This window comes from Castor canadensis, chromosome 14 (genome assembly GCF_047511655.1).
Source record: "Castor canadensis chromosome 14, mCasCan1.hap1v2, whole genome shotgun sequence".
In the NCBI taxonomy this organism is placed as follows: domain Eukaryota; kingdom Metazoa; phylum Chordata; class Mammalia; order Rodentia; family Castoridae; genus Castor; species Castor canadensis.
The window spans coordinates 101,820,699-101,837,497 of NC_133399.1; the positions used below are offsets into that span (position 1 = coordinate 101,820,699).

The following is a 16,799-nucleotide window of genomic DNA, read 5'->3' on the forward strand; positions in this document are numbered from 1 at the left end:
CACACTCTTCAAACACCCTGGCTTCAAGCTGTCTAGAGGAGGACTCTCCTTCAATCCTCGGAATTTGGTGATGGTACTGAGAAGGTTATCTGTGTGGCAGGGCTGCCACTGAGTTGCATCTTAGGAAGTCTCCCAGGCACCCCAGCAGGGTTCCAATTGGACTGAGCATTGGGAGAGTGGGGGTTCCGACTGGGCTGAGCACTGGGAGAGTGGGGGGTGGTCCCCAACTGGGTGCTGCCTGATGAGTCACCAGGAATGCTCAGCTCACTTCTCCAGTGACTAATGGCAGCCGGGTGAGGCGGAGGCTGGCACAGAGCAGGTAGTAAACAGCCCTGGCTATCCTGCTGCTTGGTTACAGGGTACCCCTAGTCTCCTGAATGGCTCCAGCCTGGCAGCCTGTAGCTTCCTTCTGGCAACTGATGTGTGTAGGGGAGGCAATACAAGGCAGCACACAGGTCACTAGGGGTGAATGGTATGGTGACAACCAGGCAGAGGGTGCAACTGCTGGAGGGCAGCCCTTACCTTCATGGGCAAGGGTGGAAGAAGCCCCTCTCCTGCTGCTGGCTCTCTCACTGCCCCCTAGACAGCACGGGACTGAGGACTTGGGTCACATTCAAATCCCAATTCCAGCTCAGGATATTTTTTGGGTTTTGGCAGTACCGGGGTTTGAACTTTGAGCTTGCTGGGCACGCTACTGCTTGAGCCATTTCACCAGACCATGTATGTGTAGGGGATATATATCTATCTGAGCAGATATATATATCTGCTCAGGCTTTTTGATGCCAAACACTGGGCCCCATGGCTTTGAATGCAGGCTGGGAGGTGGGAAATCAGGTAGGCTTTTCTGGGGGCACCTATGACTGTGGAAGTGACAGGGAATGATGATGTCCATTGGAGGGCGCCAGACGCTTAGCCAAAAACAAGTGGGCAGGCGGTGGATGGGTACAGGAAGTCTTTTGCTTGGTGGTGAAAAGTGGGAAGGGTGCTGGGGTCCTGAGGCTGAAGTGGGGCACCTGGAATCAACTAGGGCCCACATGGAGGAGCCCTGCTCCTGGCTCTGGCACCCCAGCCTTTTCCTACCTTGCTAGCGGGGGGTGGGGTGGGGGTGGAGAGTAGTCCCAGGTAAAGGTCTGAAGATGAATGGGATAGGGAAGGTGGGAGCTATGACCATTGCACTCTGTCCTTATATCCCTAAGCAGCAGGAGACATAGGACTTGGTCCTGTACCCACTCTGGCTGTCTGGCCTGAGTGCACAGCTGGGTGGCAATGGGACACCAGCATGCGGCCTGCAGGCTTTCCATTAGGGTGAGCATCATGCCTAGTGGCCTAAGTAACAGCCTGATCAGGGCTCTCCTGGATCCTTCTGTGAGAAGTTCAAAGTCAATACCCTTGGACTCCTGCTAAAGAAGACTCCTGTTGGGTCATCAGAAAGAGGCCTTCACCCTACAGGTCTCTGGATCCCACATCCTCCAGCCATCCAAGATCCTGCTCAAAGTGGTGGCTAAAGATGCTATACTTTTTTTTTTTCCAGCTTAAATGTGAGAGGGAGAAAAGTGAAGAATGAGTTAAAGGGGAACCTTGTCTACCCTAGAGCTGGGATTAACCCAGGAGCAAAGGAGGAAGCCAAACACATCCCAGCACAGGCCCAGTTCCAGGGCTGTGTGGAGAATGGCTTAGTCTCCCTTCCAGCAGTGGGGAGAGGGACACAGGGTAGCATGAGGATGTCTACTAAGCTCAAGACTATCTCCCAAGGAGGAGTGGCAGCCTCACCTGTGCTCGGATCAGCGACTCAAAGCTGGGCTGGAAGTAGTCGAGGCGGCTGCCGTAGAACCGTGGCATCTCTTCCAGGAGCTGTTTGTTCTTGGCCTCAAAGTCATCCCGCACAGGCCGTAGTTCTTCTCGGGCCTGGGGAACAAGACCCTGGTGTGAAGGCTCTCAGTGCTGGGGGCAGGGTGCAAATGTATGGGTGGGGGTGGGGACAGCTGGTCCCCAGGCAAAGGGGCCCTTGCTGCAATGGTCCTTTGGTTCATCCCTTTCTCCTCCCGTTGGCTGCCCCAACTGCTCCCTTCTCCCCGAGTACCTGGTGGAGTTTGGCCAGTACTGGTCCTGTCTTTTCCTTTTCTTCATACTTCTCCACCTTGGCCTGCAGCCTCCTGTAGTCCTGCAAGGCCTGTTCCCGCCGCTTCACTGCCATGTTGAGGCTCGGGAAGACACTGCCAAACCTGCAGGGAACATCCTCGGTGAATGCAGGCCCATTGGGGGGCGGGGCAGTCAAGTGGTTCACCATTCACTCAAGTCTGTGGGCCACCTACCACCTAGCCCTAGCCCCATGAGGTGCTGGAGCTTGTGCTGATGATGTCGGGGCAGAGTCAGACAGGGTTGAGGGCTGCTCCACTGAACCTGAATACCACGGGTGAGTCGTGAACGAATGATGTCACTTGTCCTCCCGCTGCCTCTCTGCCCAACCCTCTGAGCCTCACTGTACCACAGAGCCCTGCACTGGAGAAGAGCAGGGCTGGGACACTGCTCTGAAGTCACCTGCCCAACATCCTCATGTTAGAGCTGGGAAAGGCCGGGCACTGGTGGCTCACGCCTGTAATCCTAGCTAATGAGGAGGCAGAGATCAGGAGGATCGAAGTTCAAAGCCATCCTGGGGAAATAGTTCGTGAGACCCTATCCTGAAAAAAAAAAAAACATCACAAAAAAGGTAGAGTGGCTCAAGCTGTAGGCCCTAAGTTCAAACCCCAGTACCACAAACAAAACTGGGAGAACCTAAGGCCAGGGAGATGACATGAGACCTGCCTGTGGTCACAATCAGGCAGAGGTAGTCCAGAAGAGAACCTGAGTCTCCCAGTTCTTTGGCACCCTTTCTACCAGTGCCACTGGCAGGTAACAATGGCTACTCCTGGCTCAGGCTGCCTTCACAGTGTGGGAAAAGCAGAAATACTGGGGTTCTACCACTGAAAGGGCAAACCAACGACTGGCCGTTTTAGGAAAGTGACTCGAGGACCTCCTTCTACCCCACATGACTAAAAGGGACTGTGATGGTGTGATGGGGACTGCTCAGCAGTGCACCGTTCAGAAAGAGCAGTATTTTCAAAGAGCAGTAGTGCAGAATTTGGGCAGTATGAGCATAACCATGGTGACTAGTGCCATCTTTTTCTTTCTTTTTTTTTTTTTTGGTGTTTTTCAAACAGGGTTTTGCTATCTATCTTAACTCTTGATTGTCCTGCCTCAGCCTCCCGAGTGCTGGGACTATAGGAATGTACCACTGCACTCAGCCGAGTGCTATCTTTAACCACAAAGGGCAGTAGTGATATCCCAGGGAGCAATGTGCATTCTCCTTGAAAGACATGAGGGTGGAGGAGCTGAAACAACCCTGCAAGCAGATTTTCCCAGAAATGAACAGAACACAGGGCAAGGGCTGGTGGAATGGCTAAAGTAGTAGAGTGTCTACTTAGAACATCGGGCCAGTTCCTTGAATGTGAAACCCTGAGCTGCAGTAGGTAGCCTCGGTACCACTGAAGGGTGTGGTCCTCCACAGGAGGCATCCACCACACCAACAGGGAGCCCTGGGGGTCTGATGAGACCTGGCCATGCAAGGACTGACTTGATGGTTCTGATCCCTAGGTTGGAGAGGCAGAGCTGGTGACCCAGGACCAGAAGAGGTGGCTTGTGCCAGAGGAAGCCAGAGAAGATGAAAGACCAGGCAGGAAGAAGTCAGGGGTCAGGATTCTTCTCACTGGGATCCCAGTCAGTGGCTGAGGTCAGCCTTTCACACACATTGGAATGGAGAGGGTACCTGGCTAGTCCCGGGATGTCTTTAGGAAGTTCAGACACCACAGGAAGCATGACCCTCAAGTCTGCCTCTCACAGGCACATGACAATGAATTTTATATTTAAAAGCCTCAACAAATCAGAGATGAGAGTAATGGATACTTTTTGCCAGAGAATAGAGAATATAAGCTTGACCAACATTAAATGCCCGTAATGAAGCCTACAGACATGGGGAGATTATGGTGAAACAAGGGGCTTATCCTCAAAGTCACTAAAACCAATCCTTCTAACTTAACAGTGTCCATGACAGGCTCACTACCTGAGAATGCTAAAGGGCTGAGACTTTCAGAATTTCTCTGACTCCTAGCTGCATGCTCTTATTTATACTCATCAAACCAGTATTTGATTTAGTGCTTTGTTGACTCAGTGCCATGCAAACTGGATGTGGAGACCAGACATCATTAGGACATGGTGCCCATGGAGGAGTGTTAAGGCAAGAAGCCCCTGGGAGGAGCCAGTCTCATTGCTTTTGTCCAAGGCAGCTGTGGGATGGAGCTCCAGCTGCTCCAGGAGCTCCTCTCCCTTCCTGGGCAGCTGAGTGGTGTGTGGCTCAGGGGAACAGGTGTGTTGGGCCTGAGAAGCTACCATGCTGTCCCTCCCTCAACCCCAAGGGAGCAAGGGGCCCCCAGCAGCTGCCTGATTCTCTTGTCAGAAGCGACCTGCTGCTTGGATGGCCCAGTATCTGGGAGGCACTGGGAGGCTGCAGGAACAGGGACTGAGCAAAAATGAGATAGGCAGGAGACAGCAGGGAGCACTGTCTTGCCCTGGTTGTAATCTCGTCTCTTGAAGCTGACCTCCTCTCCCTGGGAAAGGGCATCACAAGGAACAAAGCAGTGAGTGTGAGGTGCATTCTAAGTTGCAAGATAGGTTTAGCATTGTGCTAGTTGGTCAGGCAGTCCTGGATACCTGCTGGCCTCAGCAGCACATGTACCTTTGTCCATCATCCCAACCCCTTTCCATGCTGCCATCTTCTCCAGAAGTGCTAAGTGGAGGGACCTAGTCAGCCTACAAAAGACACAGCAACCCAAGTGCAGGGGAAAGGGCAGAGCTAGAAGGACAAGGCAGGCATGGATCAGGTGACAGCCTTGGGGAATGGGTGGTGTCACAGTGGAACCAAGGCCAACTTGTCCTGTGCAGGAGGAGGCAGCTGTAGTGGGAACTGATCCCACTGCTCTGCTAGTGGCATCTGGCCCTTGGGAACACCAGGTCTTCCCTACGAGAACTTCTCCCACAACAGCACCCTCCATCAAAGCCAGAGGCCACAGAAGGCTGGCAAGGGTGGGCCACCTCCCTGCTCCTGGTGGAAATGAGCACACCTGGGTCTCCTTTTGTGAAGGCCTGTGACTGCCCTCCCAGGCTGTGAGCTGCTGACCTTTGATTCACATTTTCTGCGAAGGGAGGAGAGGCTGGGCCCACACCCAGGCCTTCATGGAAGCTCGACCCACGAGGCTATCCATCTCTTGTCTGGCCTAAGGTTCAATACCAATCTAGCTCCCTAGGATGGGGGGAAAGTGTGGGGTGAAGAGGGAGTGGGGAAGAAATGAGGCCGGCTGTGAGGTGGGCTGGGAGCAGCCGGCCTGGTGGGGAATGCCTGCCATTCCTCATCTGTGCCCACGCAGCCGGGATCTTCCACCCACCAGGAAAGGGAAATTGAAAGCATCCCCATCTGACATGTGAATAGACCCCGGGACTTGGGATTAGAGGCCGAGCCCCCTGAGGGGCAGGCTGGGGGCGGCAAAGTGGCCATGATCTTCACCAGAGGACAGGAAAGCTGCAGGTTCCTGTTTCCGGTGCTGGGGTCCCTGGGAGCTTCTCTCCTGGCACAAGGAAGCAAGAAGGGAGGAGGCGACAGGCAGTGGTGGTTTATGCGGTCAGGAGATTGCATGCTGGCTGCGGGATGCAGGCAGAAGTTAGCCAGGGCAGCAGGCAGGCCTGAGGCTCATGCGGAGGTCAGCGGATCTGCAGCGGAGATGGTGGCCTCCCCCCTGCCACGCCCCCACCTTCCTGGCAGGTGGTGGGCTGCAAGCATGGTAGGAAGCAGCCGGGGTTTCTCTGCACTTGGCTGCAGAAGACAGGGATCTGATTTCAATGCCGCCTCGTTGGTTGTGAAATCGAGACGGGAGTCAACCCTCTCCAGTTCTCTGAGCTGGTGCTTCTGCCTTGCTTTGCCAGCCCTGGGTGCCTGTGGCTGCCTCTGGGACCCTGGAGGCCCCAGAACACCGGAGGCCTCTGTGGGGCAGGATCTGTTTTGCCTTGTGTTCCTTCCACCTGGCTCTGAGCTTCTGTCCTGGAGACCAGGCCCAAAAGCCATAAGCAGTTGGGCTCATTCTGCACCCAGCTCCCCATGTGCCCTGTGATGTGGGGTTGAGACTTGACTGGGAGGCAGAGGGTGGTGGAACCCATGCTGGGGAGGCTGGAGTAGCAGGGCAAAGAGGCAGGGGAATGGTGTGGAGAAGCCCTGCACCAGGCTTGGCCTTGCAGTTGTCTAGTTGTAGAGTTTGCAGGTCCAGCATCGGAAGAAGCTCTGATGAGGCTGAGAGGGATTTTCCTAACCCCACCCCTTGGACCTGAACAGGGGGAGAACAGGTCAACACCCCAACACCAGGGGCTAGAGGATCAAAAAACACTCTCCATTTCCCTCCGGGCCGATCCGGGCCTAATGATAATGAAGGAGAGCCTCATTACCCAGCCCTGGCAAGATGACTGCCAGGGACCACCACAGAAGAGGTAATAAAGTGCAGCTGCTGGGCTGGAGTGGGAGACTTTCTAGGTCAGAGAGGAGGCTGGGAGAAGGATTCAGGAGCTTCAAGGCAAGGCTTCAGCCAGCCTCTTCTCCACTGGGACCCAGAGAACAGGCTTGTCTGATCACTGGTTGGGCCCTGCCAGACCAAAGATGAGCCTCACAGAATTCCTGGCCCTCAAGGTCATGAGTGAGGGGACCTTCCCAGGAAGGACGACACTGCTGCACCTTCCCTGTGTGCGGCCACCCCCATGTTTCTAAAGCCGAGTGCTGTAGGCAGCTGTGTGCCAGCCTGGCTGCGAGATGAAAGGCTTTGCTCATGTCCGCTGAGGGGTTGCCAAGATCCCCACTAGCTGATTTCAGACAGCCCAGGCCCCACGAGGCCCAGCTATGAGCAAAGGGGAAAGGGCCAAATGACCACCAGAGCAGAGTCCGGTGCTGTCACAGAGTGCACTGCACTGCAGAGGTGTTGCTCTGGAGCTACTAGGAGCCTCAACTGGTGTCCCTGTTGTTTCCCACCTGTCCCTATGAGAAGCTAGGGACAAGCCTGGTCCTCACGTGGCCAGCTGACCTGCCTTTGCCAGAAGTGCTCTGAAGCCTGTATCCCTGGATGACTTTACTCACTTTTTCAAGGGTTCGATCACCGTCTTTTGGATCTGGTTCACCTGTCAAAAGAAAATCCAGCTGGAGGTGTGGCTCAAGTGGTAGAGCACAGGCCTTGCAAGCACAAAGCCCTGAGTTCAAATCCTAGTGCCATCAAAGGGGGGAAAATAAACCCCAATGGCATCAAAGCTGGGGGAGACAGACTCTTCTTAAAAGGAGGGGGCATAGGTTCCTCAGAAGACAAACAGTCCTGGTAGGGCACCCTACAGCTAGGGCAGGAGGGTACGGAGGTGGAAAACGCAGGGTGGCACCCTAACTCTGCAACTGAAGGAGGAAGAGAAGACAACCAGGAGGTTGGCAGGTCAGGCCTGGTCCCAGGTCAGGCTTGTCTTGCCAGTGCTGTGGCCAAGGTTTGTGGTGGCCTTGCTCAGCATGGAGAGCTGGGTGGGTGACTCAGTGGTGATCAGAGCGCCTGTGAGCACCATCATAGTCTCATAGCAGGGATATACCTCTCAGAAGTGTGAGGAAGCTGATAAGAAAAGGTGTGAGTAGGTTTACACACAGGCCTCAGAGCACTGAGGAGAAGCTACAGTCCCTATGAAATCTGCCCATGATACTGTGTCCAGACAGAAGCTTGCAGAGGGGAGGAGGAGGTAGCACTTGGCTGCCAGAGACCAAGACCTAGTTACCTTTTCCTGGTTGAAGGCATCCATTCGTTTCATAGCTGTGTCAAGGGCTGTTACCATGCTCAAAAAGTCCTGGTCTTGCTCACAGAGAGGATTGGAGAGTAAGTCCAGGGATATCTTCATGGCAGATTTTGACATAGCTACAGGAAGTCAAAGTCAAAGCTCAATGAACATAAAAAGGAACAGGTTCAAGGACTTCTCTTCAGTGTTCCCTGCCCTCCACTGCCCCAGGGGCCTGACCCAACCACCTATTTCTATGCAATGACTATCAGAGCAAGTTCGTTCCACAGAGCCACATGTGCTGCTCTGTAGTGTTTAACATCATTCCTGACCATCTAACACTGCACTGGGGAGTTCTTTCAGGCAGCTTCATGAGTTGCAATGGTAAGTTTCCAAATTCTAGATTCTACTAGGCTCATCTGGATAGGAAGCTACAAAACCAGTATCTCTGACTCCACAGATTCTAATTCAACAAATCTGGAACCCAAGAATCTGCATTATAAAACCCTCTTTAGGTGGTATGTCCACTGAGGGTTGGTCAGGATACTCTTGTTTACAGAAGGAACAGCACTCTACTTTCTACCAGGGGTAGCCCACTTATTGTAAAGGGACAGAAGGTAAAGGGTTTGTGGGCCATATGGGAGCCTGGAAATCATAAAGCAGCTCAAACAAGGATGGAGACCTGTTGGTGGCTTTAGGGTTCAGTCCATACTTGTTTTCCAGTCTCCATTATTTGCGGGTAAAATTCTAGAGGGGATGGAAGAGGGACTGGAGTAGGGCCAGGCTCGTTCAACACTGTCCATGACAGTTTCAGAGTGTGGGTGACTGAGTCTCAGGACAGAAGACAGTTTTGTTTTTTTTTTTTTAAATGGTGGAACTGGGGTTTGAACTCAGGGCTTTATGCTTGCAAAGCAGGCACTCTACTGCTTGAGTCACGCCTCCAGTCCATTTTCCCCTGGTTATTTTAGAGGTGGGGTCTCAGGAACTATTTGCACGGGCTGGCGTCCTGATCTCAGTCAGGTCCTAAGTAGCTAGGATTATACGTGTGAGCCACCAGCGCCTGGTTAAGGCAGGTTTTGAATTTATTTATTTATTCATTTATTCATTCAATTTTTACGGTACTGGGGATTGAACCCAGAGCCTTGTGCATGCTAGGCAAACAATCAACCACTGAGCTACATCTCCAGCTGAATGTATTTTTTAAAAATACTTGTATGTCACTGAATTTAAAACTATTGGTTTTAAGACACACTGTTATATGTAAACTATAAGGAAAGAAAAAAAAATGCTGTCAATCAAACCACTCTCAACTGTTATAGCCCTATGACTTCAGAGGTGTTAAATGTGAAAAAGTGCCTAGAATTGATGAAGTAAGGCCAACCTCCTGCTTACAGGTGTGAGGAGCAAGCAGTGCTAAGCCCAGCCCTGCCTCCTGAGGAAGGGCCTCCATGGTACGTGAGAAGAAACCCAAGCCCTGTAAGAGGGTTCTAGATATGACTACAGCCACAAACCAGCCAAGAGGCTGAGTGCCACCTGGCCTGCCCTGAGCACCGTCCTGGGTAACTCTGGAAGCTTGGAAGGCGTGGCAGTCACCCAGCAAAAAAGGACAACCTGTGGGGGAAGACCAGGAATGCAAACTTGCCAGAAATATTGAGGTAATGGAGGAAGAGATACTTTAAAATCTGTGAAGTGACTTTGTAGGTTTAGGAACCAACATTATGTATAAATTGATTATGATCACATATAGCATAGTCAAAAGATAAAAACCTGGATAAAGCTGGAAACATTTCTACTTTTTTTTTTTTATATTTGAAGAAAAAAAAAATCCCAATAGTCATAGGATGGGGGAAGGCTTTCTTTCCACATCTCTTTTCCTCTCCTAACACCCTCACATTCTCAGGCCTTTTTCACTGAAACCACATACAGTCAATGAACTATGTTCAGGCCACTGTCTCAGCAGAACTGGGGTACCTGCCTTGTGTTCCTGTGCAGAGATCATGGTTCCTTGCTCTATGTGTGAGAGACACATTTCCAGGCCTTGCCCAGGAACTGATGAAACAGAGAGCTGGGACTGGGGCTGGTGTCCTGCACTGCCACAAGCCTACGGTGATTCTGACGCCATCATTGTGTGAGAGACTCTTGGTGCAGGCCTGTGTTCGGTGAGGAAGCCATCTTTAGAAGTGCTTCTGTGCCCACTCTGCTCCTCACTCTGGGGCCGGAGATGCAGGCTCCAGGAGTCATGCTTTTCTGTTGTAAAACCATGCTTTCCAGAGCCACAGTCTCCTCCTCATGGGTCCCTGACATCTAGTTGGTTCCAGAACAACTCACTATGAAACAACAGCCTGCACTTCATTCCTCTCTGATACTGCAGCTGTCTGAGAAGGAAGGGGAAGAAGCAGCAGGTGACGGCAACTTCCTTGCTAGGAGGCAGTGGGCAGCAATAAAGACAGAAACACATAAAGCACTCTCCATCCCCTCTCCTTTTTTAAAGACAGACTCTCCTATGTAACCCAGGGTACCCTCAAACCCATGAGCTTACTGCCTTAGCATCTCGAGTGCTTGGATTATAAGCATGCTCCACCATGCCTGGTTCCATCTCCTTATTTTTCTTCATAGCACTTGCCACTGCACATTTATTGATGTCTTGCACATCTTTCCTCCTAGAATGGAGGCTTCTGCCTTGTTTCACTGTGCAATCCCCAGCACTGATGCATAAGCTTGGCATAAATTGGTTCTCAGTCAGTATTTGTCAAATGAGAGAAAGTGGGTGGCCCTAGTCAAACCCATCTCTCTCAGGTACCAATTCTAAAGTCACACCCAGACATGCAGATGCATTCCTCCCAATGGAACCTAAGGAGGTGCCTCTGAGGTCCACCTAGCAGGGAGCCTTGCTGCCTTGGCTGCCAGTGCTGATGACAAAGGAAATGCAAGCTGACCTCACTGAATGCTGACTCTCAGTGCTTTACATCATCTAAAGACTGCACTATCACAGCCAGTCAGGGGCTTGGGGACCAGTAGCTGTGGTATTTCCTAGACAAAGCACAGGAAGTTTAGCATTGTCCAAGGTTGCCAAGCAGTGTGGAGTTAGAGACTGATTGTTAGGAGAGGGCTGGGTATTTTGGCTGGGACAGCTCTCCACTGTTCCAGCTGCCCGCTGCCTCCTGGGGTCACAGCCTAGAGACATGGCCCCTTGTGTTCCCTGACTTCAAAACTGCTGTTGTGTCTACGTTCCTCCTCATTTCAAACAAGACCTCTCCAGCCAACCCTGTTACCTCTCTCCACACACCTTCCAGTACCCCTCATAATGACAGAACAATCCTAAGGTATTTCTAATCCTACACCTTAGCCGGAGCTCTGTCACTACTGGAAAGCCAGGAGGGGATACACTGCTTCCACTGGTCACAGTACTGTTCTGACTGAACTCCCAGGGGTGCACTTGCAGAGTAGGGTGGCAAGAGCTTTGTAGGACATGGTGATATGACCAGGGAGGAATGACCCCAGCCACCTCTCAGGAACACCATTTGGTGTTTTCCAAGTGTGGTGATTTTGAGTCAGCTCTTGAGAGGCTGAGGAGGGAGGGTGTCCCCAGCTCCCACCCACCACACCAGTTGCAGGGTAGGGCTACCTACCCAGGTCAGCATCGGTGCTCTTCTTCATATCTTTCTGCAGCCGCCTGGTCTGTTCTTCCAGCCTGCAAGGAAGGGGAAGGCATGGGCACCTGTCCTCACTGAACTTGGCCCCTGCTCCCCTGTGAGGTAGGCCCAGGCTGTGAGGCTGGGATACCCACAGTGAGGGAGGGCCCTGTTCATGAGACCCTTCCTGCGGATTGCAGCACCATGAAGGCTCTGTAGTAGGCTAAGCACCCAGAGCTACTTGTTAACCTTTGCACAGCCACCTGTCAAGGGAGAAAGGCAGCCCGGTGACTTGGGCTGCCCTCTGTCCCCAGGTGCTCACAGGCTGATGTGCAGCCCCTGTGTGGGACCTGGAGAGATGAGGCAGGGTGGGAGTGAGATCTGGCAGGAGGCAGGGGAAAGGCAGGGACCTTTCCCACCTCATCCTTCAGGGATGTGACACTTACTGCTGGAGTTTTCCATACTCCCTTTCAAAGTCTCTCTCCACCTGTAACAAAAGATAACTCAATCAACAGAGTAATGACAACACGGTGGAAAAAATCTCCCAGCCTACTGAAACTCCCTCCACACCCTTCCCCAGCCTGCAGAAAACAACACCGTCCAGTTCACACATGCTCCAGCAGGTCATTAACGATACAGTACCCCTGTGTTCCCAAGTTAATGAAGTATTTGACTTGGGGAGAAGGCCTCCCTCCCAGAGAGGCCAACTGGGCAAGTCATAGCAGCTGACTGTGGCTCTGCTCTGCCACTGCAGGGAGTAAGGCTCTGGGCTAGGTGCTCTCTCCTCAACCAACTATGGTGGCAGTCAAGATGCTTGGAATGTGGCTGCAACCCATCCAGTGAGGCAGCAGGGCACAGAGGAAGAGGTGGGTCTGGAGTTTAGGACTGGCTCTGCTGTGTAGCAGCTGTGGGATCTGAGCAGGTCACCTCTCTATTCAGTCTCAGGCTCCTCATGGGCCAGGCTGGCCTGCTGCTGCGGTCGGGATGGACGGAGTAAGGTCACATGTGCAACTGCAGGAGGGAGATTTGTTCTGGAGTGAAGGGGTTTGCACTTGGGTGTTAGAGGACAATGGTGATTTGGAGGAACAGGCAGAGACAGATAAGATATCAACTCTGATACTAACTGTGGAGCCTTAAAAATATTTCCTAACATTTTTGAGTCCTACTTTCTTTTCTGTTAAAGTGGGGTACTGCACTTAGTAATTCCCTAAGTAAACTGGAAACAGAGGACACAGCAGGCCTCAGCAGCATGTCTGCTCAGAGGCAGTGCATATAGAGAGCAATGCCAGGTGCCTGGTCCACAGTGGCACTTACTGAGTGAGTAGATGTCTGTCTTTCTCTCCTGCTCACTGGGCAGTAGAAGCCACAGCTGTCTGGGCTGGCGACCCTTTAACAGAGTGAAGCATCCCCAAATACTCAGCCAGAAAACTGGCTGCTGAGTGTGGAGCACTGTGCCTTAGTGCTATGGCAGGGCTGTGGCTCCCTCTTACCTCAGAGGCTATGGCAGCTGAATGGTTTTTTTTTTTTTTTTTTTTTTTGTGGTACTGGGGTTTGAACTCAGGGCTTTTATGCTTGCTAGCCAGGCACTCTATTACTTGGGCCACTCCACCAGCCCTGAATGGTGTCTTAACATAATGAAAGGCATTTATTTCCAAGTGGATGAAATAAAAACTATTTCTTGCCCAGAGTCAAGCTCTTCTAGAGATAAAGGGTGCACCATAGGTCTTGCTGGGGGAAGGGTCCCCCCTCCTCCCACCGCCCCACCACTGCCTTTGGCTCTCAGTCCCCTCTGTTGCAATGCCCACTGTGCTGCTGTGTGTGGGATGTCAGAGAACACCTGGTCTTCCTGGCTGGGGACTGCTTAGACTTGCACAGAAAGGGACTTCAGGTTTCCAACCCAGGATCATTGTGGGTGATGAGAAACTCGGCTGTGTCTCACTGGGAACAGAGGCATGATTCTTCTGTTGGACACCATTCCAGGCCACCTGACAGCCTAGGAGGAACTTGTAAGTATTGCACCTCCCTGGCTTCCAGGAGCCAGGTGGGTTGCTTCTGTAGTTCGCTGCTCTCAGATCTCCTTCCACAGAGAAAGATCTGCTGAGGGCAGCACCAGAATTACAGTGCCTTAGATAAAGGCTAAGAGAGTAAAGAAACACACTGGAGTCATATTCTGAAGTATATGCCTTCCAAAGGAAAGAGCCAAGTGCAAAAGATCTGAACATCTTTGAATGCTTGATGCCTTTGCCAAGAAGGCGACTGGAGCCCAGTCAACAATGCAAGTGTAAACACATGTTCATGGACTGTCAAGGGATCAGACAGGATGGGGCCAGGCTGATGAGGTTAGCACAGGGAGAATGGAGCCCCAGACGCCTGCCCTTGGCTGCTCACTGCATTCTCTGGAGCTCAGGGTGCAAGGGAAGGAAATGCCATTTGCTGCTCTAGCTTTAGTGCCCAGGCCAGCCCTGGCACATGGCAGGACTCAGTATTTGCTAAATAATGAGCAGGCTGAGTCCCTTTCAATCTTAAAATTCATGGTGAAGTAAGAAAGGAGGCCACAGGTAGGACCAGGGCTAAGGCATGGTAGATCTGAGCCAGGTGGAGGGAGCATTCTGACAACCCCTCTTCAAGGGATGCTCTGGGAAGACAGCCACCTCCCTTCAGTATACTCCAAGATTAAGGCGTGCTGGGGAGGCTGAAGGTTCCTCTACTTGGCATCTGAGTCTTTTTTCAACTGGAGAGGCTCAGCACGGCCACCCTTTCTTGCCTTGACTTTGCAGGGTACCTACTTAGCTAGCAATCTTGGCAGTTGCTTTCCTTTGTGCACAAGACTTGGGTAACCCTTGCTTGGAGGGGCATGGAAAGCAATGCTGCAAAGAGCTCCTCCAGCCTCCCAGGTTACACAGGGAGGTGTGGCTCTTTTCTCCGTATCAAGATGCTTTGGCTGCTTTATGGGACTTGGGGGGTCTAGAGGGGTCTAAGCAGAAGGTTTGGACTGGGGAGTGGGGAGCTTCTGTTCTTCCGTTTCAGTGCCAATGGTGAGACTCTGCAGAGAACATGCCATTCCAGACACAGCCTCAACAATAGTGGAATGTACGTTTGCAACCTGGGCACAGGTGAGAAGTGAGAGCAAAGACACAATGCTTCCTTTGTGGCTGGCAGCTGGATGCCTTGAGCCAAAACCTCCTGAAACTCCCTGAAGATAACATGAGCATTTCTTCCCATGACAGGGTCATCATGACTTCCAATAACCCGGTGGCCACATCTGCTCCCCTCCCTGACAGCACCTGGGCAGGAATACTAGACAGTGTCACCGCCATCTGGGGCCAGCTGCCAAAGATGCTGAGACAACCACATACCCAGGCTTGTTCTGGGGCCTGGGTCATGGGGAGAACCAATTCTGAGGCAGGATCTTACTGCCTCTATTTCAGCACCCAGGGGAGTTGAGGATAGGCAGAGCAGGCAAACAACTCTATTCCAAGCTGTACCTTGGCTTTGATTCCTGGGGAGAGATCAAAGGCCCAGCTTCCAACTTCAATGCACTGGGGAATTGAGCTGCTGGGTGAGGCCAAGTCCTTAATGGCTGTGGAGGGAGTCAAATCAGCTAACTTCCCAATGTAGTGGTGGTCACCGAGACTTATGGGTCCAACACTGGATTAAGTGCCTCATATTCATTGCTGTATATGAGACTCTTTCTACACCTGTGACGTGGGTACTTTGGTCACCCTCATCTTACACGTGAAAGCTAAGAGCTAAGATGTGGAGAGGCTGTGGCATATGCCTAAGGTCACAGATGGTGTGTGACAGAGCCAGGATAGGAATCCAGACTGTGAGCCTCCCAAACCTGGTTCCTTAATCACTCCCTGATACCTGGCCTGCTTATGAGAGCTGATGCCACGGACTAGAGGACTATGATTCCATCGCACAGACAGACATGGAACAGGGAGAGGGAAGTCATGTCCATCTACTCTTCCCTGGGAGTCCTTGCCACTTCTTGGAGTAAAGAACCCAGGATCTTTCTGACAAAACTCCAGTGAACAGCTGGAGGCTGCATTCTAGTCTATACTACACTCAATGAAGGTTGGAGTTGTGGGAGGGATTTTCTTCTAACTTTTTTCTTTTTTTTCTGTAGTGAACGACAGGAATAAAGCCCCTTCTCAAAACCACTTCCCCTTTGGATCTGCAGGGGATTAAACAATGGGGGCTCAAAGCCACACCATCCCACTTCCTGGAGCTGGCTGAAGCCCAGCATTTGCACACCCAGGTTCTCTGGGTGTCAGCTGAGAGCCTCTGCAGATGGTCAGCCCTTGCATGGGAGGTGACGCTTGGTCTGTCAGCAGCCTGCCTTTGCATGAAACAGGGGAAGACTCTTTTAACTCAGGCCCAGTTCCTTTTAAGTGATCTCACTTTGGATTTCCCAAAGACTGAGGCACTGATCAGATGTGTGCTGAACTTTCCGCCAAATTGAAGCAAGCAATATCTTTCCTGTAGTTCTGAGAGCTGAGGCAAGGAAGGAAGAAATCAGAAAAGACAAGGAAGACTGTCAGAGGCTGGGATGATGGAGACAAAGACCTCTACCATGTGAACAGTGCTGGACTTCTGTAGCCATCATGAGAGAGAGGCTCTTCAGTATGGTCACTTATGTTACAACCCAGGACTAAGAAACCTCTTGCAATTGCTTTAAGTGAGGTGGGGAGGGAGCTGATGGGGAGAAATGGTGGCAGTGATCTAACCAAAGAACAATATAACCCTGTTTGGAATTGTCACAATGAATATATCCTAATTTTTAAAAAACAAACAAACCAGGGATGCACTCAGATTTGTGGGGAGGGGCTTAAAAGGCTACTCTGTAGGCAAATTTCTCAGAGATCTTCACAGTTGGAGGTAGCACAAAGCACAAAAAGAGAACTGACTAGAGGCTCAGACCAGAGTCCTAATTCTAGCTCTGCCAGTGGGAGATTTTCAGACTAGAAAATTAATACCAGCTTAGGGGCCTTGTTTTCTCATCAGGAAAAATCAGGTTGTGGAACCAGATGCGTTCTATGGGCTTCTAGTTCTATCCTTCTACGAATCTGTGACTTTTACCTTCCATTCTGGAGACAAAATAGGGATAAATATTATGGATTCAAAACGCAGGGCCGGGTGCTGGTGGCTCATGCCTGTAATCCTAGCTACTCAGGAGGCAGAGACCAGGAGGATCATGGTTCAAAGCCAGTCTTGGCAAATAGTTTGCGAGACCCAATCTCAGAAAAAAAAATCACCAAAAAGAGCCGGTAGAGTGGCTCAAGGTGTAGGCCCTGAGTT

General features: G+C 51.7%; 1 protein-coding gene and 1 long non-coding RNA gene across 4 annotated transcripts in view; one reads left to right on the top strand and one right to left on the bottom strand.

Moving 5' to 3' along the window:
* The window catches only part of Bin3 (bridging integrator 3), a 75,287-nt gene that overhangs the window by 13,464 nt on the left and 45,024 nt on the right, over positions 1-16,799 (bottom strand). For all 3 annotated transcript variants that reach the window (XM_074055172.1, XM_020156659.2, XM_074055171.1), the window contains 6 exons: positions 11,945-11,985; positions 11,496-11,557; positions 7,870-8,006; positions 7,202-7,242; positions 2,081-2,222; positions 1,771-1,905 (listed from right to left, as the gene is read on the bottom strand). In XM_074055172.1, the coding sequence (XP_073911273.1) occupies positions 1,771-1,905; positions 2,081-2,222; positions 7,202-7,242; positions 7,870-8,006; positions 11,496-11,523 (483 nt within the window). In that variant the 5' untranslated portion in view covers positions 11,524-11,557; positions 11,945-11,985. The remainder of the gene's footprint in view (positions 1-1,770; positions 1,906-2,080; positions 2,223-7,201; positions 7,243-7,869; positions 8,007-11,495; positions 11,558-11,944; positions 11,986-16,799) is intronic.
* On the top strand, positions 12,187-16,332 carry LOC141416931 (uncharacterized). The gene is made up of 5 exons (XR_012441568.1): positions 12,187-12,364; positions 13,400-13,504; positions 14,526-14,611; positions 14,726-14,858; positions 15,628-16,332. It is a non-coding gene; the product is annotated as an uncharacterized lncRNA (long non-coding RNA).